Raw genomic sequence first — 24,220 nt, 5'->3', positions numbered from 1 at the left:
AATCTTATTTTATTTTATTTTTGAAATGATAAGGATTTTCGTTCTCTTTGCGAATGGTTGTGGTTCTGAAAGTCACATAAAGCCTACACCAGAATAGAAAGCTAATCTGAGGATGTCAATTAGAGGGATATCCATTTGGGTCTGCAAATAAAACCTGATCATTTATCAACTGACTTCTTCAACTACAATTTTCCTTATTATTATTTTTTAGGCCAAAGATGAAGAGGAAGCCTTTCTGGATTGGAGTGATGATGATGATGATGGATTTGATCCAAGCACACTCCCAGATCCAGATAAGTACAGAAGCTCTGAAGATTCAGATAGTGAAGATATGGAAAATAAAATAAGGTATGTTTTTACTATGGGTATGAAATACATACTCTACTCTCACATGAGTCTTCTAATGAATCCAAAAGACATTACTGAGAGTTCTACTCCAAGAGATGTTTGTTGCTTTTTTTTTTTTTTTTTTATACCTTTACTTAGATTCCTGGAAATCCTGCTGCTGTTTTTTTACTCATTTTGCTGCAGATTGTTCTGATAATGTTAGGGCCTTTTTGATTATTTCTATATCTATAATCCCTATTAACAGATATAAGTATGATATATGAGTTGTGTTTTTCCTTTCTCTATTCTTTTTTTTTTTCTTGTCTTTCTCTGAGTCCTTTATGCCTAAGTATTTGATGCACTAAGATCTGTTCTCTGCAAACAGAGTTAGGGTTTTATTTTTTTCCATTGTCAAAGAACTCTATTAAAGATATTGGTAAAAATTGTCCTTGAATTTTAAAAAGTGGACGTTATTCTTCCACATTCTTTTATATGGAATTAAATAACAAATAAAATACTGGTGGGGCTGGGTGCCGTGGCTCATGCCTATAATCCCAACACTTTGGGAGGCTGATGTGAGAGGATTGCTTGAAGCCAGGAGTTTGAGACCAGCCTGATCAACAAAGTGAGACCCTGTATCTACAAAAAAAAATTTTGTTTTAATAAATAAAATAATGGAACACTTGTACAGAAACAACTCTTGACAAATTCCTTCACTTTAAAATCTATTTGCTATTATTTATTTGCTACCATTGGCAGAAACAAATGAAATGTGATGAATTGAATAATAGTATGACTTGTTCACCATTTGTTTTCAGAGTACTATGTATTAGATTACATTAAGAGTCTATTGATTTAAAAGTTGAGAACGTTAAACTTCATGCTCAATCTAAACCAACGAACTTCTTTACAGAAGAGAGGTACTAATGACAGATAGAGTTAATATGATTGAAGGGAAGAGGAAGCTTGATGGAACCCTTGAAGTGCTAGCACAGGGAGTTTGGAGTTGGAGAAATAGGCCATAGAGAGCTATAATTTGTTTTAAACAAGAACATTATAAAAAGGTCTTAAAGATTTTCTTAGGACAAAATGCTGTAGAGAGACAGAGTTACTCTTCATTTGAATCTTATGCATATTTAAACATGAATTATTTTTTAATAGGGAAAATTCACTTATCCAAATGCAGTTTTCTGAGGTGATGCCAGAAACTTCCATTTGCTGTTGGACAATTAGGTGGTTGAACATAAGAGCTTTATACAGTATGTGTAGGCTCTAGGTAGTGGACATCATTGTTTTACTACCACAAGAGGCACCACAGATAAAAATAACTTGATTAGGATTTAGAAAAATACACAAATGTTTCTGCCATAAGGATTAACTAATTTAGGTTCTGGGCGTATTCCTAATCTTTAAAAATTGACCTCTAAGAGTAAATGTACACGCTCTGAGTTCCTTGGTGTATGTGTCTGAGACCTAAATGAACCCCAGTGGGGTCAGGTTTGCTTCCCCTTGTGTTCCTATATAAATGCACCTCTTTTAGAATGGTTTATGGGGTCTGTATTTTGGTAGATGTGATTTAAGTAACATACATGACTTTCAGTCATTATCTTCGAAGTGTTTCCATGTCACTTGACTCTTTGGAGGGAACATTAATTGGTTCTTACAGTTCTGCAGCCATATTTTGCATATCTGTCTAATATACCTTTAAAAATTAGTCAACCTTTGAAACCTTTGGCAGGATGTCAGCAATCCTTCTGCATTTGATTTATATGGATTTTTTCCCTAACATTTTAGATAGTTTCTGGGTCATCTTTCATCTGTGTACAGCAGGCATTTCATTTAATTCTTCTGCCATTTCTTGCCCTTATAGTGACATTTCTGTGCTACCACCTAGTTAATATAACTTGTTCTCTAGTAGCTCATGTGTTTCATCCTGTTAATTGGCTGTAAATGTTTTGTACCTAGAAGTTGTCTACATTTTTTTTTTTTTTGGTACCAACACTTAACTGCTCTAGCCTCAATTCCCACCCCTAATATTAATGTCATGGCACAGAGAATGCCTTGACATATTTGAATTGATTAATTGATTGATGAAGGAGATTTACAGGGTTAAAAAAGAAACGTAATTATAAGAGACTATATCATTGGTCCTAATATTAATAAGTTAAATGATACAAGAGATGACAGAATATAGATGGAGAATTGGAAGAAGCCAAGTGCATACAGTGTAATGGTGATGAACAAGAAGGTAGGAGTACTGTGAGAGATGACAAAGCATCTTAACCTAAAGACAAGGGTTCAGATGGAAAGTATTTAAGCATTATATGAAAATTAAAACAGTTTTAATTTCAGGCACAGCTAACAAGTCAGCATTAGTGGAGACTGGGATTGGTCAACTTGTTTTAAGCTGACAAAAATTGTCTTTTGTTGAAGAGGAGGATATCAACAAGGGCTTGATCACTGACGAGGGATTTTATTCCTGTAGCGTATGTAAGGGCTTCCTAGCCGGTTTTTTGTTTTGGCCTGTGAACACAGAGATTGTCTAATCTTCTTATAGCCTCCTTCTAGATGAAAAAACCAAGGCTTTAAAGGCTAAAATAACTTGTCTGTGATCACAATAAAAGTTAGGGACAGAACAATGTGATCTTTGTAAATTAAACTAACTCCCTAGTTCTAGAATCTCAGTTAGGTTGTATAGAATTACCCTGGTGTTGAGAGAGGTAGCTCAGGATAATGTCATTTGACTAAAGACCTGGATCCATGCACTAACAATAAGATAGACATGGTTTCCCACCCTCAGCATTATTGATATTCCAGCCCAGATAATTTTTTGTTTGAGGAAGGGTATAAGCTGCTTAGCATCATCCTTGGCCTCTATCACTAGCATTTGGGACAACTAAAAATGTCTTTAGACATTGTCAGATATCTCTGAGGAAGCAAAATTGCCCACAGTTGAGAACAACTGGATTAGACCCCAGATGGCAGATACATATTACTGGTGCTTAATTTCCCCTGTCCTTCATTCAGAGTAGGTTTTTTCTCTATTCGTTTCCATTTGGCCTAAGCAGTCCTCAGCAGAGTCTCTATCAATCAGTTGGAACCAGTACGGAAGGTAAAACCTATTTGCCATTCCTGGACTAGCAGGCAGGATTTGGAGTAAATTATAAGTAGTAGCCTACATCTGTAATTTCTGTTTTTACTTTAATTTCCATTTTTCTCCCTTTTCTGTGGTTTATTTGCCTCAGTGGCAATGAATCAAGATGTATGTAGACTAAAACCAAAATTGTTTTAGATAAAGAAAATGTATTTGGAAGATTGTATATACTAGAATTTTGACAATAGTAATTGCTGTTGCTGCTAGCATTTGCATAGTAGCACCAGTAAAGTTTTTCTGTATTCTTCCAGTTTGGCTACATCTTCTTTTTCTTTGCTTCTCATAAGCTGTATGATTACATGCTAAGATCTTATGATGTCAGCTTTAGTGAGTCCTCTTGACATGTTCACAGGTTTTACTTGCTGTGCTGTCTCTAGCCCTCTACTCAGTAACTGAGGCAATGGCTAGTACTCCAGCCTCTTGGACATCATCACATCTCTCAGTAGGTTATTCTCTGGCTATACACTTAGCATTTTCAGAGACAAATTCACTCTTATGGGACTAGATAGACCAATTAGAAAGTAGCTATTAGTCCCGGCGGGGCGTGGTGGCTCACACCTGTAATCCTAGCACTTTGGGAGGCCGAGGCTGGCGGATCATGAGGTCACGAGATCGAGACCATCCTGGCTAACCCAGTGAAACCCCGTCTCTACTAAAAATACAAAAAATTAGCTGGGCATGGTGGTGGGCGCCTGTAGTCCCAGCTGCTGGGGAGGCTGAGGCAGGAGAATGGTGTGAACCCGGGAGGTGGAGCTTGCAGTGAGCTGAGATTGTGCCACTGCACTCCAGCCTATGCGACAGAGTGAGACTCTGAGAGAGAGAGAACCGAGCACGGTGGCTCACACCTGTAATCCCAGCACTTTGGGAGGCTGAGGCGGGCGGATCACAAGGTCGAGAGATTGAGACCATCTGGCCAACATGGTGAAACCCTGTCTCTACTAAAAATACAAAAATTAGCCGGGCATGGTGGTGGGCGCCTGTAGTCCCAGCTACTTGGGAGGCTGAGGCAGGAGCATTGCTTGAACCTGGGAGGCAGAGGTTGCAGTGAGCCGAGATTGTGGCACTGCACTCCAGCCTGGAGACAGAGCAAGACTCCATCTCAAAAAAAAAAAAGAGAGAGAGAGAGAAGAAAGCGAAGAAAGCAAAGAAAGCGCAAGGGAGGGAGGTAGGGAGGGAGGGGAAGGGAAGGGGAAAGAAAGAAGCTATTAGTCCCAAACTAAACTAGCATGAGTGAGTTTCTTTGAAAGTTTCCTCTGGGTGTTTCTTTTTCCTTTACTTTATTTATTGACACATACAAATATTCAGCGTGAGTAACACTTGTGTTTCTCCACATGGAAAAGACACTGTCAGTTGGAACTAGGCAATGGAGAGCCAGATTTAGTGGAGAATGACAGAATCTGGGGTCAATAGTTCCCCCTCAGGGAGGTCTGACAGGGTTTTGAAGAGTTTTTACTTCTGCCTTCTTTCTCAGTTCAGTGCATAGCTGCAATAGAATTTAAACTACCTTCAACCCTCTAAAATTATCAGAATTGTTATCTCCAGCACTGAGATTTCAAAAGGGTTCTGATGTGGATTCAACTCAGTTTGGTTAGCATGACCAAAAGAGAACTTGCTTATAATATGGTTTCAGGGACAGTGAAAATTATGTGACTTTGGGTTTCTTTTAATGAGCTTTAAGAATGCCGCCATGAATAGTTTATTTATCCTCAAAAACAGAGCTGTGAAACAGGGGACCAGCTAATCTACCCACAGTACAGAAGTAGTTGGGGCCAGATGTCCAAACTCCATTTAAGGATCTAGGCTTTCATGTGCTATTTTTGACGACAGGTGTAGAAGGGAGAGCTTGATGTTCTCTGGCTTTTTTGCTCTTCTTTATCCATCTTATGCATTGGTATAGGCTGCGTTTTACTCTGGCTTTCACCTCTCATTCTTCCTTTGAAAATGTGGAGTTAACATCGGTAGAATTAATAAATGTTAGGATTTGTTGTTGTTGTTGTTATTGTTGGAGACACAACAGCTTAGTAGGAAACCCATGTCTCTGTTTCAGTGGGCTTTGTGACATTCATTGAATTTATTGGTCTGCTGGGAACTGCACAGAGTCCTGTGTTCTTATCTCAAGTAAGTTTTGAAAGAGTTTTGTACCTTTTGAGGAACTAAGACCTCAGATACTGTAATTGCCTTTGGGCTAATGACTGATTTAAGAGTTAAGAATACCCACTTGATCTGTTAGTCTCTGGATTATAACATTTCTTCCATCCATTCTTTCAACTAAAAATGTTTTATTGTCTGTCATGGGCCAGGCATGGATACAGAAGATAAAACATTAAACAGGAAAAATATCTTTCCTGCTTTCACAAAGCTTTTTGTTCCATGGAGGTTACAGGTAGCTAAATAAGCAATAACACAGCAGTGTGATGGATTAGTGCTGTGGTTTATGCACTTGGGGAGGCGGTGGGGAGTGGAGTAGGTAGGGAATGAACATGGAGACCATGTAAGTGATGGGATCAATCTAGGCCTGATGGGTCAGAAAGAGCTTCCTGAAGGCAGTGATGTCTACACTAAATCGGACTTAGGTGTAAGTGTTAACTCAGCAGAGGGGAGGATAAATTGCACTTCTAAAAAGTGTGGCTTCTAAAGTGAGATGAGTGTCTTTAACCATATTCCATTTAAACTCTTCTTTCAATAAAATTGTTTCCTATAGCTGTGCTTCACAAGCTGAGAGACTTGACTCTGAGCATGTAAGATTAATTTTTATATATCTAGTAGCATTTATCATGTTTGGTTTTTGGCCATCTTCGTGTGAATTGCTAATGATGTGAAAATTTGCAAAGTATTAAATACAATGAAAAAGAAACAGCTGGATATTCCAGATATTCATTATCCAGTCAAATTAAGTTTTTAATATTTATAATCTTAACCTTTTTCAAACAAAAAAAGGAAAAAGAAAAGGTGATGATTCGACTCTTACTACCTTATATCAATCTTTGCTTTGTAGACTACATTATCTAAGGCAGGTAGCTTCCTAAAGAATTCTTACATGGTGCGGGGTATTTGGTAGATTATTCTAGGTAGCATAAGACCAATTACATCTATAGTTTGTACTGAGGCTATTGTCCTCATTTAGACCTGGTAACTTCTGTATGGATTGATACCTTTTCCTGTATGGAGTAAACTATTCCACATGTAAATATAATTAGGTGTTCTTTTAACCTATTTTTACACATCTCTGAATCAAAAGACTAATCAAGGTTTTTGGCCTGCATGTTTGTTCTTTCTTTTTTGAGACAGAGTCTCGCTCTGTCGCCCAGGCTGGAGTGCAGTGGCGCGATCTTGGCTCACTGCAAGCTCCGCCTCCCAGGTTCACGCCATTCTCCTGCCTCAGCCTCCAGAGTAGCTGGGACTACAGGCACCCGCCACCGCGCCCGGCTAATTTTTTGTATTTTTAGTAGAGACGGGGTTTCACCGTGGTCTCGATCTCCTGACCTCGTGATCAACCCGCCTCGGCCTCCCAAAGTGCTGGGATTACAGGTGTGAGCCACCGTGCCCGGCCGTTTGTTCTTTTATTTGGGTTTTTGGTTTGTTTCTAAAAATTTGTTCCATATTCATTTTTCTATCTTTTGAGTGAACTTGCCTGTCTTTAAAAATGATCTCTTATGTGAGGTAGATGAACTGCTTTAACCTCTGTAGTTTCTCCTAGTATTGAGTTCTGTGACATCTCTTAAATAAGTTTTGCTCAGTACCTATTCTAAGATTTTGCAGTCGGCTTCATAATTTGTGGGAGGCTTTTCACTTGGAAAACAATGTTCTCAGAAGCCATTTTCATTTCCTACTTGTTTTTGGATGGAGCTAAAAGAGCTTTTTCTTAGTCTAGGTGATTGTTTAAAAAAATACTATTCACTGCAGTCTCCAATTACTTGAACCTCTCCTTGATTATGAATCTCATTGTGTGCAGCAAATGTAGAAAGAGGTTGGCTCAGCTTAATTATGTAGTGAATTTATTGTGTGCCTGCCATTCTTTCCTCTTACTCTTTTCAACTTCAGGAGTATATGCCCCCTTCCCGTATGCCAAGCAACTTTCAAGAGAAAATCTCAGTCATTTCTTATTTGTCAAACATTTGAAAATAAGAACAATATTTGGAGAAACTCCTGAGGCAGATTGTTGGGGTGGGGATTGGGAAAGGCAATATTTGTCTTAGGACTTTTAGAGAAAGGTTGCTACACATTGAGGAAGGAGGATGTTATTTTCTGGGGTGAGGGCTAGATTGAGATGGGGAAGACACAGTTTGAGAAATTGGGAGTTTAAAAAGCTACTCTCTTACTGTTAGTGTTTTTGCCCTGTGCTTTCAACTCTGTCATTTAATCAACCATTATATATAACTCAGGACAGTTGTGAGCCTGCCATTTTTCAGAAGCGCCAGGATCTCTCAGAAGGATGAATAGCTCAGGATGCTGTGAGGCTGAGATGAACCACCCTTGCTAGTAGGGTTCTCTGGCAGCTGCCCTAATTCTGGTGCACTGAAACTTTGTTTTCACTGAAAAGACCTTTGTGAGTGACTTCTTAGGGTGTTTCTTTTTGTCATTTCACATTGCATTCACATAGAATGCACTCATGCCTAATGACTGCAAACTTTCCATCACTTGGTTAAACCATAATTTCCTTGTCCGCCTCCCTTTTAAAATTTTTAGATTGTACCCATGCTTAGGTTTTTGGTTCTTGTTTGATTTTATTTTGTTATTACAAGTAATTTTAATGGGTTTTGATTTTTGTTATTGTAAGTAATTTTTAAAAATCGTTAGTGAATTTTTTAAAGATTGTACCCATGCTTAGGTTTTGGGTTCTTGTGTGATTTGATTTGATTTTGTAATTATAAGTGATGTTTTGGTGGGCAGCTTTGTTGAAGACTGGGTTTTCTTTCCTCTGAAGTCATTTGAAGGACTAATGAAGAGTGAGACTAAACTGTAAAACTTCATTTTGCCAGATAGCTGGAACATTAGGGACATGCTTGGTTAGGTGGTGATCTTAGATATTGAAAACTAATCAGGGAAAGTAGATTGAGAGAGAAGCAGATGGGATGTGTTTCTGAGGAGCACAAAATGTTCTACATGCAGATTAGCCATGAGAAAAATGCATAGCATAAACTCAACTTGTATGATGTTTAATTTTTTTTTTTTTTTTAATCTGGGAGAAGAGACATAATTATACCTTCTAAACTGCTGTGGAGCAGGGATTCTTAACCTGGGCTGTATGGATGAGCTTTAGGGAAATCTTGAGATTCCATGCAAAATGATGGCATGGGCGTGCATGTAGCATAGACACTCCTGTGCAGTTAACTGGATGGATTTATGACCAGAAAAAGAGTGTGGCCAAAAGCTTTTTGCCAGTCGCAAATGGCGTTGTAGATATTTTGCAGATGGAAACACATGTGTGAAGTGGTATGATGTGCAGTGTTGTGCCTTCTAGTTTTTCCTGACCACCGCCAGCCTTTTCTGATTATTAGAATTCTGATCCAACAGGACCAGTTTTTTCCTCTTCTTTTGCAGTTATGTTTATAATGAACTCTGAGCCCATCAATCTTTTCTTAGACGACATTGTTTTTACAGATTTGTTTTTAGTACTGAGCAGCTAGAAAAGAGACATTAAGGACGTGATACATTTTCACTACCAGTTCTACATGTGGTAGCCTTTGCTGACAGGAGAAAGCTGAGCACATTATATGGAATGTACTGTAGTAATTAATCTTCATTAGGACTGTTGCATGGCCTCGTCAATTAAAATTTATGGTAAGGGGAAAAGTCTCTGGCACAACATATTTGAATACCAAAGTGCCAGTACTTTAGGATGGGTGTAAAGGTTTCTGAGAATGTTTCAAATGATCACAAGCTCATGTATTACGTTTAAATTATTTAGGAAAAAATCCAAGCTACATTTATGATATGAATACAAGAAGGAGAGTTTTATACAAATAGGTGCCCAAAACTGGGCTCTCAGGCGCCAAACTCTTGTCTCTCACAGTAGCTTTCCACAGCCAGTTTAGCAGCATGTTGTAAAAGGACACCTCAGGGTTTCTGTTTAAGGGCATATTCACTGTTCTCCACCTCCAGACACCCACCCTTAGCTTCCTTGCAGCTGTATCAGTCTTTGGTTCACCTGATTTCTTAACTTAGCATTCCAAAAGAAAGAGAAGGAAAAGCAAGAGGTTGAAAAGCTGCTCAAACGGTCTAATAAAGAGAGTGTGCTTTCTTCCAGCAGCCCCTTGTCCTTGCTTTTGTGAAATTTCTGAATAGGCTGTACAGTGATGTCAATCCCCTATTTTGTAGTTTAACACATACGAACTTGCACACCCCTAATTGTACATGAAGAAATGCAGCTGCCGCAGAAGTTATGACCTCTAAAATGAGGCATATGCCACTTTCTGGCTGCACAGTCTCTTGTTCAGAGTCAGACTTACAGAATCCCCCACAATTTCAGTTGCCATTTTATAACTTAATTATTGGAACTGTCTGCCCCAGCATCCTTGGAAGTTTAGCGTTCACTCCACTAGATTGTGTTTCTATAAGGCACTGCATCCAGCAGGAGAGAAGTTGACAGATTTTCCCAGAAGATACTTTTCTTCTATGTTGCCTTGGCCACAGCCATATCAGACAGCACTTGGAACTTTTTTTTTTTTTTCTTTTTCTGATGGAGTCTCCCTCTGTCGCCCAGGCTGGAGTGCAGTGGCGCAATCTCAGCTCACTGCAACCTCCGTCTCCTGGGTTGAAGCAATTCTCCTGCCTCAGCCTCCTGAGTAGCTGGGACTACAGGCGTGCGCCACCATGCCCGGCTAATTTTTTTGTATTTTTAGTAAAGAAGGGGTTTCACCATGTTAGCCAGGCTGCTATTGAACTCTTGACCTCAGGCAACTGCCTGCCTTGGCCTCCCAAAGTGCAGGGATTACAGGCGTGAGCCACTGCGCCCAGCTGAAACATTCTTGAAGTTTGGCATAGTGGTTCCAACTACTGTGTCCTCGCAGCCCAGGAAGTGTGGTTTCTGGGTTACAAAGGACATTCTGACTTGTTTTCTTTGGATTTAATTCACACATCATTTAAAGTATGCTGTTTACCAGTGAGAGGTCTTCCTATTCATGGCAGGTACCAATGATTACCTTCCTCTTCTTGTGATAATATGTCATTTGCCCCACTCTTTCCCACACTTGTAAGTTTATTGGCTAAAGTGTCCTAAAAGCCAGAAAGGGAATTAAAAATTCAAGTGGAATAAGCCCTAGGAGTTCCTGCTACATGGAATAATATATCAGTGAATCAGTCTCTCTCCTTATGCCTTTCTCTATCAATACATACGAATTTAAACTATGCCTGATCCTGGCAGGGTGTTCTCAGAAGCATCTGTTTTACAAAAATAGTTGCTCTAGCAGGTGTGAGATATGAATTACATGAGGTTCTATGAACCGAGAGACTGAATGCCTTGCCCACATGCACCACTGCTTGTAGTTTTGGAATATTGATCTACACGCTGCATTATTATCAACTTTGCAACAGGGAAAGTAGTTTCGTGAAATTAAGACTGTTAGAACAAAGGCAGGCTACTTGGCTTTGTGGGGAAAACTGCGGGTTTGGGGGTCAGACAGACCTGAGTTTGGATCTTTCTTTTACAAGTTATGGACCTTTGACAAGTTACTTAATCACTGTGACCCAGCTTTCTTCATCAGTCAAAGGAAGATAATTTTTACCTTGCAAAGTTACTATGAAGATCTAACAAGGGTAAAAAGAAAGTGAAATATGACATTGAATAGGGTATGTAGTAATTATTTTAATTACTAAAAGCGAAACTGGTAGGAGTTTGTAAAAGTATATACATTGATAGGAATAAAACTTTATGTCCTCTAGGATACCTACTTTTCGTTGTTTTCCTCATTGAAGTCATTCATTAAGTCCCCAGGTAGCACTAGGCCCTATATTCAAAACAGTTTACAAAAATATCTTACAGCCTGGTTGAAATTAATGATGTAGTGACAGTAATGTCATGTAACATAGCCTATTCAAAATATGGATGGAGAGTCCATGTTACCAAATTGGAGTGTAGGAATGCCCTTACCTGTCTGTTCTCCTTTGACAGTCGCATAATTTAGGCATTTGATAAACTGCTAGTTTACCATGTGACTGGCAGAGAGCAATAAAGAGATACTGGACCCCAGCCCCTCATAGAGCGTACACTCCAGCAAGAGAGACAGACCATAAGGAAGTAAACAAAAAGCAGACAAGAGGTGGTGACAGGGCCTTGAAAACAATAACTGATGAGGGAGGAATTGGGAGAGTTCACTTTAGCCAAGATGGTTAGGAAGAACCCTCTCTGAGGCGAGACCTGAAGAATCATTGAAAGCCACCTCTGGGAAGAAGGAATGATTCATCCTAGTGTTCTAATTATGGTTTGCGTAGACAATTATTGTTTAAATATTTACCCTAATAGCATCATCATGACTGTACAATTCTGTGTATTCCTATTAGGAGATTCCTTGGCTGATTTTCACCTCATCATCATTCTACCCATGTGTCTATCCTGATTGTGATACTGACTTCATAGAAGGTGATGAGTATAAAAAACAGTTGCTAGTCTAGTCTATACAGTGGCAACTTATTAGAAAGGAGTGAGCTGGCATTGAAATTCTCATAAGAACAGAAAAGTGAAATTGAGATGGTCTGAGTACTCTAAATGAGGATGGGAAAGGTAACTCAGGTGATATATTAAGGGGCATGTAGTTCTTTGGGGATAAAAAGAGAAAACTCTAATGTGTTTTTATGCTTAATTTAATTAAGTTATAATGTATTGGGGGTATACTCTTTTAAACTATACTTTTTTTATTGACTTTCTTCCTAGCACTTTTAGTTTTTACAGTAAACATGGAGTGAAAAATACAGTTTTCATATTTCCCTTCACTACCTCTGCAATTTCCCCTATTAGTAACATTTTGTATGAGTGTGGTAAATTTGTTACAATTTATGAACTAATATTGATACATTATTATTAACTAATGTCTATAGTTCAAATTAGAGTTCACTTTCGGCATTGTATATCTTATGGGTTTTGACAAATGTATAATGTCATGTGTCTATCGTTATAATATCACACAGAATAGCTCATTGCCCTCAAAATCCCCTGTGCTCCACCTATCTACCCTTCTCTTTCCAAATCCCTTGCAATCACTGGTCTTTTTATTGTATTCACAGTTTTGCCTCTTCTGGAATGCCATATGGGTGGAATCATATATGCAGCCTTTTCAGATTGGCTTCTTTCACTTAGCAATATATTTTTAAGGTTCTGCTATATCTTTTTGTGGCTTAATAGCTCATTTCTTTTTATCACTGAATAATATTCCATTGTATGGATGTATCACAGTTTGTTCATCTATTGAAAGACATCTTGGCTGCTTCTAAATTTTGGCAATTATGAATAAAGCTGCTATAAATATTCATGAGCAGGTTTTTGTGTGGTAATAAGTTTTCAGCTCCTTTGGGTAAATATCAAAGGGCATGACAGCTGGATCACATGGTAGGGAGTATATTTAGTTTTATAAGAAACTGCTAAACTCTCTTCCGAAGTGGCTGTATCATTTTGCATTCTTACCAGCAATGAACAAGAGCTGTTTTTGCTCCACAGCCCCACCAGCATCTTGTATTGTCAGTATTTTAGAATTTAACCAGTTCATAATAATTTCTGTAGTTTAAAGAAAGCTGTTTTTAACGTTTAAAATACAGTAGACTGTGATAATAATATGCTTTGTCTTTTCAGATTTTGGTTATATGCTGGATTAAGTACTATTCTGCCAAACATGAAATTCCAGCTTAGCATAGCCCTTCCTTATGAACAGGGCTGCCCTTTGAGGAACTGTCTTCTCAGCCTCTCAAAGTGAAGGTTCTTACCTGAGATAAGGCTAATAATAATATACTTAATTTTAATAAAAACATCAAAGACTATTGTTGCTTGCTGAGGACCTTAACCTAACAGGGACCCAGAACCTCTCTTCCCCCCAAGAACATTTGTCCCAGACCCCTACCCCATTCAGTATTCCTTCCTGAGTGTCCCACCTCCCCAGGAGTTCTCTCATGAGCCTTGATAGCACCCTGTAATCCAGCCTGGGCTGAGCAAGACCCTATCTCAGGGGGTCAGGGGACATCTCAAGTTAAAAGGCTTTCACCTTACATGGTAAAGACCAATATAATCTAGTTAACATCAACAGAAAAGTAAGATCATGCCCACCATGGGGAGTTGGAGAAGCTATAGTTAACATTTATAATGCATTTACTATGCATATATCACTTATTTATTCTCTCCATGAGGTAGATATTAGTCACATTTACAAACATAAAAATTGGCACTGCGTGACATTCAGCAGTTTTCCCAAGTTTTAGGCAACTGCTAGGGTTTAAATCGGGTCAGACTGGCTCCAAGGCCATTTTCTTTTCCTCTATACCAGAATTTTGGAAATGACATATTTAATAACAGTGCTTGAATCATTGTTAAGTAACTGATTTTTAAAAGCAGTCATTTAAACATTAAACAGGGAAGGGGGAAAAGTAGATATTTTTTATGTTATGCCATGTGTACATTTCAGAGAACTTACCTGTAAAGTTAAGGGAATAAAAGGTTCCATGATCACAGTGTCTTCCAAATATACCAAGTTAAACTTGATAGAGACGAAGTTACAATAACATCCAGGCACCATGAACTAGACGTTATAAAATACCTTTAACAATAAACCTTTTAGGAAACTAAAGATTCTTCTTAATGACCTAGTTACGCTTTCTCCTAATTTTGTCTTCAGATCCTGTGTCTCAATGTTATCCACAAGGTTATTGTGTGTTCTGTGCCTTGCTGAAGCCTAAAAGCATTCATTTTCCCACTTTACCAGACAAATAACCCTCTCAGAGCAGTAAGATTAGTCTGATATGAATTGTTTTTAGTGAGCCAACAAAAGCTACTAGAGCCAGGGGTCTGGTTTTTGGTTTTGTTTATTTCACACAGTGCTTGTTTTATATGTCAGCAGGGTATAAAATATAAAAAAGAGATCTACCCTTTTTTCCCTAAAGGGCCAGATAGTAATTATTTTACACTTTGAGGGATACTCATCTCTGCCAGTGCAGTGGTAAAGCAACCACAGACAATACATAAACAAGGGGGTTGAGGCTGAATCATCAGTAAAACTTGATGTATAAAACAGGCACTGTGTGAAATTTGGCCCACAGGTAGTTCGCTGACAGCCTTTCCTATTTAAAGTTGGTAATCCACTTTAAAGTCTTGGTTGAAAGCTTTACATACTTTGCAAAATTTACCTTCTCCTCTTTGAAAATGGGAACCGGGCTGAGCATGGTGGCATGCACCTTTAGTCCCAGGGAGGTTGAGGCAGGAGGATTGTGTCAGCCCAGTTCAAGGCCAGCTTGGGCAACATAGCAAGACCCCCATCTCTAAAAAGAAATAATAAAATGGGAAGTACTTTTTGCCAGTCTCCAGTCTTTGAGGATCCTCTTCCATTCTCCATTGAATCAGAGATGACCAAATGAACAAGACGGTTTCCACATTCTCTAAGAATCCAGTATGTAGTTCTCAAGAGTCAGGGATGTACTTCATTTAGAGTAGTTAGTGGCTTCGTATAATCTTCATCCACTTTGTTTCTTTCCTGGATACCAATGTTTCTTGTTTGTTTTTTCTAAAGGTCTTTCCCCCCAAAAGAAAACAAAAGTTATGAGTTGAGAATTTGCTTTTTGGTCTTGTTTTCCATCAACATTAAGTAGTACTCTTGTGACAAAAATGAAAGCAATTTCAATTTTAACTTTTCATATTTTTGGCAAGTGCTGTATTTGCTGATTATACTCTTTGTTGAAATATTGTGTCTGCTGGTGGCAAACCACCCTGAGTCTAAAGTCCAGGATAATTAGGGGAGATCCCACTGTCACTGCGTATCTTATGGAACCTGATACCTTTGTCTTGAAGTCATAGTCATTTGTTGACTGTGCTACATGCTGTTAAAGAAAAAAATTCATGACACTTACTAAAGAATGGTAAGTCAAACTTTATTCAAGGGGTAGGGGCCACTGCAATGGGGTTTTTTAGTAGGGGCAAGAGATTGAGCTCAACTGAGAGTACAACTAGGACAAGTGAGAGTTATAGAGATTTACAGGAAGGGGTCATTAATGAAAAGTTATTAAGAAGGAACATCAGGGTTATGGAGGATTCTGGCTAAACAGATTCCACAGGATTATTACTGAAGGCAAGCCTGGGGGATGGGAAATTTGACCAGATATTAAGGGTGAGAGATTTTTGTTAAGCTGACTTGGCAGGATTCTTGCTAAAACTGGATTAAGTGGGCAGAACTGGACTAAAGACAAAGCCCAGTCAGAAAGAGGACTTAGAGTAGCCAGACTCAGGTTTGGTCAAAAGAGAGTATCTTTGTCAGTACTTCATTGAGGGTTAAGGTTTTCATGTGATCACACATTTTAAAAAGGATAATAGTTAGATATTATTGCAAAGAACATCAAAATTACTCATTTTTGTTGAAGTGACATGCCAAGTTTTGATCTTTTTATAATCTTACAAGTATTGTCTCATTTCTCAGAGTCTGAAGTTATTGGGTACTTCTTTTTTTACAGTATAATTTCCCTTCCGCCATTAGTGTTTTAATTTTCACTGTGGCTTTGATCTCTTCAATTTCTTTGGAATTAATGATACAGTGTTTACAGAAAAAATACAACGCAGATTTAAATGTCTACTTACATACTGGCTTAAAATGAATCATCTATGCTGCAAAGAGGGTAAGAATGTGGTTTTAGTTAGGGGTCATTCTTTCTGACGCCATATGACATACAGTGGGCCAGTCAGATACTAAGCAGTACAGAAGCTCAGCCCAGTGGGTTTATTCATGTCTTCAAGAAACGTGTATTAAGCCCTTGGGTACCAAGGCAGTGTGGCTGCAAAGAACCAGACAAAGTTTTTGTCCTGAGAGAACTTGTAATCTAATCGAAGATAAGCACATAGACAGTTGCCCTAAGGCATTTCAGATGGTGTGATAGAGATGGTGCGATTGAAGTATGCACAATGTGAGGGTAACTCTAAAAGGGCACTTGACTCAGATGGGGGTGGGTCAGGGAAGGCTTCCTAGAGCTGGATCAGGTGAAGGAGGGCAATGAGTGAGGATGGTTGCAGAAGCCCTAGAAAACATAGACAGATTTGAGAGATGATCAATTCAATTAAGATTATTAAAGAGAAGGTAGCTCAAGGATGACTTCCAGGTTTTTAGTAGGGGAATAGTCCTTTTCACTTAGAAAGGAAATAAATACAGGAAGAACAGATTTGGGGAAAACATGTAATAGAAGCATGTTTACTTTGAGGTGCAGGTAGAAACATCCAGGAGCTGTTTGAATATTGAGGGTTAAGGTTTTCATGTGATCACACATTTTAAAAAGGATAATAGTTAGATATTATTGCAAAGAACATCAAAATTACTCATTTTTGTTAAAGTGACATGCCAAGTTTTGATCTTTTTATAATCTTAAAAGTACTGTCTCATTTCTCAGAGTCTGAAATTATTGGGTACTTCTTTTTTTACAGTATAATTTCTGATCTGGTGGTCTAGAAAAAGCCCTAGGCTAAAATGCATATTTTTAAGTCATTAGCATTGTGGAAGATTGTGGAAACACTGAACTGCATGAGAATACCCAGAATGAATATGTAAGATGAGGATAGTTGAGGCCCAAGGATGGAACCTGGGGAAATGAACATTTATGTAATGGATAGAGGAAGAGGAAACTGGGAAGGTATAATCAGGGAGGTTGTAGTCAACCTTTAAGTACTTTAAATTTAGATGATTGCTGATTACATCTCGTGTGGAAGTTGCAGTCATGGTAAAATTTAAACTGTCCATTGACAGGGCGTTAACTCAGCAGAAGTTGTGTTTGAAAAAACAAGTTACTGGGTTTAGCCATAATTTGGCCACTTACATAATTTTTAAAAACATGCAAAGCCAAAATTTAGAACACTGGAACTTGTGATATTAAAAACGGAGGATTAGTCAGCAGACAGGAGCCTGCGCACCCACAGACTGGATTGAGTGTTCTGGGGGTGCTCCCACACGTGACACTCTCCTCTGTTAACTGCTGGAAGTCGAATTAGAAGCAAAATCCATTGAAATGTTGCCTTTTTTGTTGCAGTGATGGTAATTCTTGGGGCTTTGAACTACCCTAATTGTCATTATTTTTACTATTCAGATGAATGGACCTTTATTGAATGAATTCTTTAAGTCATCTTCAGAAATGAAGGAGCCTCAGACCTCAAAAAGCTAACCATTTAGTAGGCAGAAGAAGAAATCTATACAAAATTACAGTGCACAAGGTGGAATCCTTGAGGAAGAGGTATCATTTGAACTGGTTTTGAAGGATAAGGGAGGTTTAGATAGTTAGAAAACAGAAAAGGGAATTCCAGATAGAGATAAAAGAAACTGAGAAGCTGGGGCATATTCAGGGAATAGAAAGGAGCCCCAAAGAACAAGGGGTATATTGAGGGGGGCTAATGCAGAACAGGTTACAGAGGCAGGCTTATACTAGATCATGAGACTCTTTAAAGATTATACTAATAATCTTTCTAGAGAACCAGTGAAATTTGTATGAAAAAGACAAGACCAAGCTGTGCTTGACAGAGACTACTTCTCTAAGCATGTTTACAATGGGCTCAAAAGAGAAATATTATACATGGAGGTTTTATAAATGATATTTCAACAAGAACTTTATTTAAGATGACTGGTTCTTAAGTTTTTTTTGTATTTGAGGGGGGGAGTGGGCATGGAAACCATTATTGAATAGCTTCCTAAGAAGGCTGATATGTAAGACTGAAAAGTAAAATTATCAGGAATTCTCACAGGTTTCTCCATATGATCCATGGAGCACCATTTTGTATCCTGGAATGATGACTTCCAACCTTTTCATCATCACAAGACAAGCTTTTGTGTATCCACTTTCACAAAAATTTCAAAGTCATCAAAATAGAATTTCCCTGTCATCATCTGTTTTGTTTTCAACGATAATGGTCCCATGTTTTAAAAGATTTTTGTCTCTCAAGAAAGTTAATACTTAATATTTCACATTTGTTTCATTAATAAAGATGTAATTTCCAGTTCACCCAAGTATCTGAAGTATTGAGCGTTTACAAACCTCAGTTAATATAATTCTAGCCAAAAGCAAACAAATCCCACAACTTAGTCTTTGGCACACAGTTGCAGATTTTTTAAAAAATATTGAAAATAACCCATGATTCATATATCTTGACGTAAGCAGTCTCACCTTTTCTGATACATTTGTAGACACAGGGACCCTAGGTTGGAGATCAGGTTATCAACAGGAACAGAGATTATGTAGCATACCTACTCTGTCATCATCTGTTCAGATTACACATTACATGATGATTTTTTTCTCTGTTGTATGATACACCCTTTAAATGGCACACCAGACATTAGTAATAAAGTCTTTATTATTTGGATTATTGAAAGACTGATATCTCTGAGTTCTTTAGCTCTACTTCTTATTTTTATAGCAGTAGTAGGGCATACCTACTCTGTATGCTTCTGAGCCTTGTGGAATTAAAAAGAATAATTGATGTATACCTAGCTACCCAGAACTTCAAATTTAATTTTTTTCTTTATTGCAAAGAGTAATACAGGCTCATTACAGAAAAATGAGAGGACATATATAACAGCAAGAGGAAAATTAAAAAAAATCTTCCAAACCTTTTTCTATGCAAACTTACATATAGACTTTTTAAAATACAAATGGACTCTCTCTTTTTGTGTTGGTTTTATAACTGTTGTCAGTGTCAAAAGCAATTCCTGAAACATCATTTTTAATAGCTGCATAGTATCTCATTTCTAATTTTATAACCTATTCAATCCTTTATGGTTGGACTTTGGGATTTCTAACTTTCTGCAATTAAAAGTAGCTATCCCGTGAATATCCTTGTACCTAAATCTTTGTCTCGATCTCTAATTATTTCCTCCGGATAAAGTCCCAGAAGAAAAATTGCCAGGTATATATATTTTAAAGACTTTTGAAGGGTACTGCCAAATTGCCCTCAAGGAAGATTGTGCCCATTCACTTTTCCACTCACGGGTTTACATTCTAATTGGGAGTTAAGATGCATACAGTTGGAAAAGAAAATCAATTTAGTATCAGGAAATAGCAATCTTAGGTGCAAAATGACTAATAGATAATTGGCGCTTTTCCAATTCAGAAGAGATCACTTTTAATAGGCAGATTTGTACCTTTCATGGGAGATAAGGAATTGGAGATGGGTCTTGAAGGACAAAGGAAGACCCAGAAGAGGCAGGTGCCACATTTACAGCAAACACCGGTGGAAATGCCCAAGTGTCTGCTGATCTCGCGAGTGAGGGCCGTGCTTGAGGAGTGAGGGACTGGGAGGAAGGCTGACCTGAACATGCTAACTTCAGGTTTTCCTCTGGCTCTTTTGTTTCTCGTGAAAGTAACACTGTTATTCTGGGGTGATGACATAACTACAAGTGTCTGAAAAAATTAAAATATTGAAACCAGGAAATCAACCCTGTTAAAAAATCAGTTCAATTTCTCAGAGTATTTTGATGTTTGGTTTCAGAAAATTTAGAAATTCAGAAAGTTATATTCCATTTAAAACTCAATTACAAATAAAGATTTTAAAATTGAATTCACATTCCAATGTTGTATCTTGTTTTCTTAATTATTAGCAATGAGTGAGTTGTTTGGCTCAGATGGTCACTTTGGTTATCAAGACAAGCCTTTGTGTATCCATTTTCACAAAAATTTCAAAATCATCAAAATAGAATTTCCCTGTCATCATCTGTTCAGATTACACATTACATGATGATTTTTTCTCTGTTGTATGATACGTCCTTTAAATGGCACACCAGACATTACTAATAAAGTATTATTTGGTTTATTGAAAGACTTATCTCTGAATTCTTTAGCTCTACTTTTGATTTTTATAGCAGTAGTAGGGCTTTTGGCGTGCTGAGTCAAGCCATGCTTTTGCTTTTTAAGATGTGTTTTATCCATTATGTTGCACCGTCTTAATGCTGAGCAGTGATATGTTTGCTTTTGACCCTTGCCTCGAACATTTAAAGAATGTGGCAAAAATCTAAGTCCCACAGAAGTGCTGACATGAGGATAAAATGCAGAGCTCAGGCTTGGGCTCACCCCAGTTTTGCAGGCCACCCCCTCGTCAGTCATCTCAGGGACCTCCTTACCTCCCTCGGCTTAGTGGAGAACACTGATTTCACTCCTTTTTCGACCTCTATTGCATTTTCATTATTTCAGTGGACCTGTTATCTTCAGAATGTTTTACTACCTATTTGATAAATGGCACCAGTGATGTGCTGCCCCCATGGCTCCTAACAGAACTCATGATTGAAAGATGCAAGAGCCCCTCGCAGAACTTGCAGAAAATAATTTAAAAATCAAGAAACTAGAATTCTCTATTACATATATTAGGTTGTTAACCCATCAGAAAGAAGTCCCTGCCCCTAGTTGGATCCAGTGAGCTCCAGGTGAACATAAGCTAGATGGGGTCAGAACCCCACTGCCTGCCTGATTCATCAGGATGTAAATAAAAGGGAGCCCTCTAGTGCCACTCCATTTGGAAGAGGCCTTTCCTGAAGAGACCAGATAGTGGCTATAGTTTGCTTTCTACTTCCTAATTACTTTCTAGGTTTGTTACATTATCCCCCTTTTGGTAATTTATCTGTAGAATGCCTATACTGTTGTTTAATAATTAACTTATTATACAGATTGCTGCTTATTTGCTATAGAAAGTAGTATAAAGTGCCTTTCTAGAATTTGAAGTGATCCACAAAGCAGCAAAGCTGCCTATTATGAAAATACTTGGACTACATAAATTTTCTACCTTTTATCATCTAAACCACCTATTTCCTCCAGGGCGTGTAATGTGCAAGAGCACATTAAGAGGATGCAATAGACAGCCCACTAATTAGGCCATTTCTGATGAGCTGACCTGAGATGCACTTGACGTATAGGCAGAGCAAATACCAGTATTCCCTTGAACCAAATAGATCCTGGCACTATAACCCTGTGGGATTGTCACAGGACTGACCATACTCGTAAGAGGATTAGGGCTCAATACTTTTTTTTAAGGCCCTTTTTCACTAAGAATTATTTTAATTCTTTGCTGACTGAATTTGTATCACAGGGAACTCTTTCATGTTCATCTCTCCAGGCACTCTTTTAAAGTGCAGTGATTTGTGGCTTTAAATAACCTCATAGTGCCATCCAGTTTGTCTTTCCTCCAATGGTGAAAGAGAATGGCTGAGTCAGAGCACTGGGCACTTCTGGGAGGGAAATGGAGGAATTATTTCCAGTTTTGCATCAAGCTGGTCATAAATGGATATGCTGATTAGGCACATTCACTTTGATATCCAGGCTGTCTTCTTAAAGAGTAATCCAGGCCATTGGAAATTGAGCAGTTTGTTCTCTTTAAGAACACATGGTGTGCTTGGGATATAATGTAATATTTCTGGATTTATTTATTTATTTATTTTGCTGATTAGATATAGTGAATGTGAGAATTTAAAAGGGAGTAGTTTTTAGACAGAAAGTTAACATGTATTGAGCACTACTGTGTGTTCTCATTTCTGTAAGTTCATTTAATTCTCACAATTTTAAATAAATTATATAATCCCTGTCTTTACAAATAAGAAAACTGAGGGTTAGACGTGTTAATTAAAGGTCTGACTGTGTTGATGGCAAACCAGTGCTCTTTCCACATTTCCTGGCATTTAAATGTTGACTGAGTCAACTCTAATTGCTTTTAAAAGTCTGCCTTTGGGGATGGATTCAGTATCATTCATATCTGAGTTTGAATCCCATGGGTGTAATCTTGGTCCAGTCATTTAACCTCTCTTAACCTCATTGCAGAATGAGACTAATGCACTCCACACTGAGGGTTGCCGTGAATATAAATGACATAGGCTATGTAAGGTATGTAGCGCAGTGCCAGACTCTGAGGAAGCCCTGGATTCGTGGTTGCTACTGCTAATAGATGGCCTTTTTATTTTGTTTTAATCATATATCCAATAATTGGGTCATCTTGGAACAGATAATATCTCAAAATGCTTGGAGGAGAATGTTTTGCTTTTTCTTCTGTTTTTGGCATATCAAGTGATTGCCTCAACTTTCAGAAATTAGTTTTGTTTTTATGGTCTGTGTCTTGGGTATGTACTTAATACTGCAATAATGTTTGCTTTCTTAAGGCTATCTGTATCTTTGATACAGATTTTTAAATGGAGGAAATTTATTTGACGTCTTAACTAATCTGTAATTTAACATCTCAGGTTCTATTTTATGCATGATCTCTAGATCACAACTTAATGCAACAGATATTAGAAGCAGTACCTGATGTCCAGATAGCTGTGAGCTTGCACTCTGCTACCTAAAGATAACCTGACTTTCAGTAGAGGTAGTTTGACGTGGCAGGACAAGCACATGCTGGAGCCAGACATACCTGTGGTGCCTCTCAGTGTCCTCAAATTGTGGATGATACAGCCATAACTTCCTAGAATGATTGTGAAAATTGGATGACCCAGTGTGAACAAAGTACCTTGCATGTGCCTCGTGCGTGGTAGGACCTAGCTACTGATGGGAAGGTACTTACTAATTATACAGATATCTTGATATTGCCATGGTTTCCTTCATTCTTGAATAATATCACTTTACCAACTCTCTGTTAATTTTGTCCTATTTTAAATGTTTGATTTCATACTGAGTCTAAAGCAAATCTTTGGATTTCTTCTCACCAGTGATACCAAGAAGAAGCAGGGGATGAAGAAGAGGAACAACAGTGAAGTGGAAGACGTGGGACCAACAAGTCATAACAGAAAGAAGGCCAAGTGGGACACTTTAGAGCCTTTGGATACCGGCCTGTCTTTAGCAGAGGATGAAGAGCTGGTGTTACATCTGCTAAGAAGTCAAAGCTAAATACTTCCTGTGCCTGCCTTCTCGTTGAAACCTTGGTTATGATTGTGTAGGCAAGAAGTTGAAAAACAGTTGATTTGGGGGCACTTAGGTACCATATGCCCCATTCCCAAAGGGCACATTTCTGGATAGAAGCGATCTTATCTCCAAGTCCCTCTCACAGGACATGCTTTGTGCCATCACTGAGCATACTCAGATCGAGGGTGGATGATACCATTTCCTGACCCCGTTTTCCAGCATGTGTTCTGTTAGATTTTTATCCATGGGTTCCTACACCTTGTCATTGGAAACGCTGCCTTTGTTTTACTGGCAAGTTCTGGAGCTCTTGTGTCATTGTTAGAAATCCCTGTCTTGCTTACTGTACAGAAGTTTCTGTTACTGTTAAAATTGCTCATGATTTCGATGTATTTAATATTTTCAAAGAGACTATGATGGACCAGCCCTGAGAAAGAATGAGTATTTTTGAATTGAGATGATCAATAATAAACATATTTCCTATAAAAGAAAGTATTAATGTTTTCATTATGTCCAGTAACATAAGAGAACTCTCACAGGAAGGTTCTTAAGATTAAAGTGCTTGGCCATTTCCTCAAACTGTGAATTTGTCATATTCTTAAGTTAGCCTGTTCTCAAGGATATCATTTAACTTAACACTTGCAGGTTTGCTAGCGATTGTTTATAAAATCGGTAGAAGTTCTGAATATGAAGACTGACTACAACATGGCCTGTCAC

At 38.2% G+C, this 24,220-nt stretch overlaps 1 protein-coding gene across 1 annotated transcript in view; it reads left to right on the top strand.

Annotated features, from left to right (window-relative positions):
- The window catches only part of DDX10 (DEAD-box helicase 10), a 277,384-nt gene extending 253,389 nt beyond the window's left edge, over window positions 1-23,995 (top strand). Inside the window, exons 17-18 of the mRNA XM_012496007.2 lie at window positions 212-348; window positions 23,314-23,995. Of these exons, the coding sequence (XP_012351461.1) occupies window positions 212-348; window positions 23,314-23,491 (315 nt within the window). The 3' untranslated portion in view covers window positions 23,492-23,995. The remainder of the gene's footprint in view (window positions 1-211; window positions 349-23,313) is intronic.
- The last annotated feature ends 225 nt before the right edge of the window (window positions 23,996-24,220 follow it).

The sequence above is a fragment of the Nomascus leucogenys genome, chromosome 15, assembly GCF_006542625.1.
Source record: "Nomascus leucogenys isolate Asia chromosome 15, Asia_NLE_v1, whole genome shotgun sequence".
Lineage (NCBI taxonomy): Eukaryota > Metazoa > Chordata > Mammalia > Primates > Hylobatidae > Nomascus > Nomascus leucogenys.
Note: the sequence above shows the minus strand (reverse complement) of the source record. Positions and strands in the feature narration are given on the sequence as shown.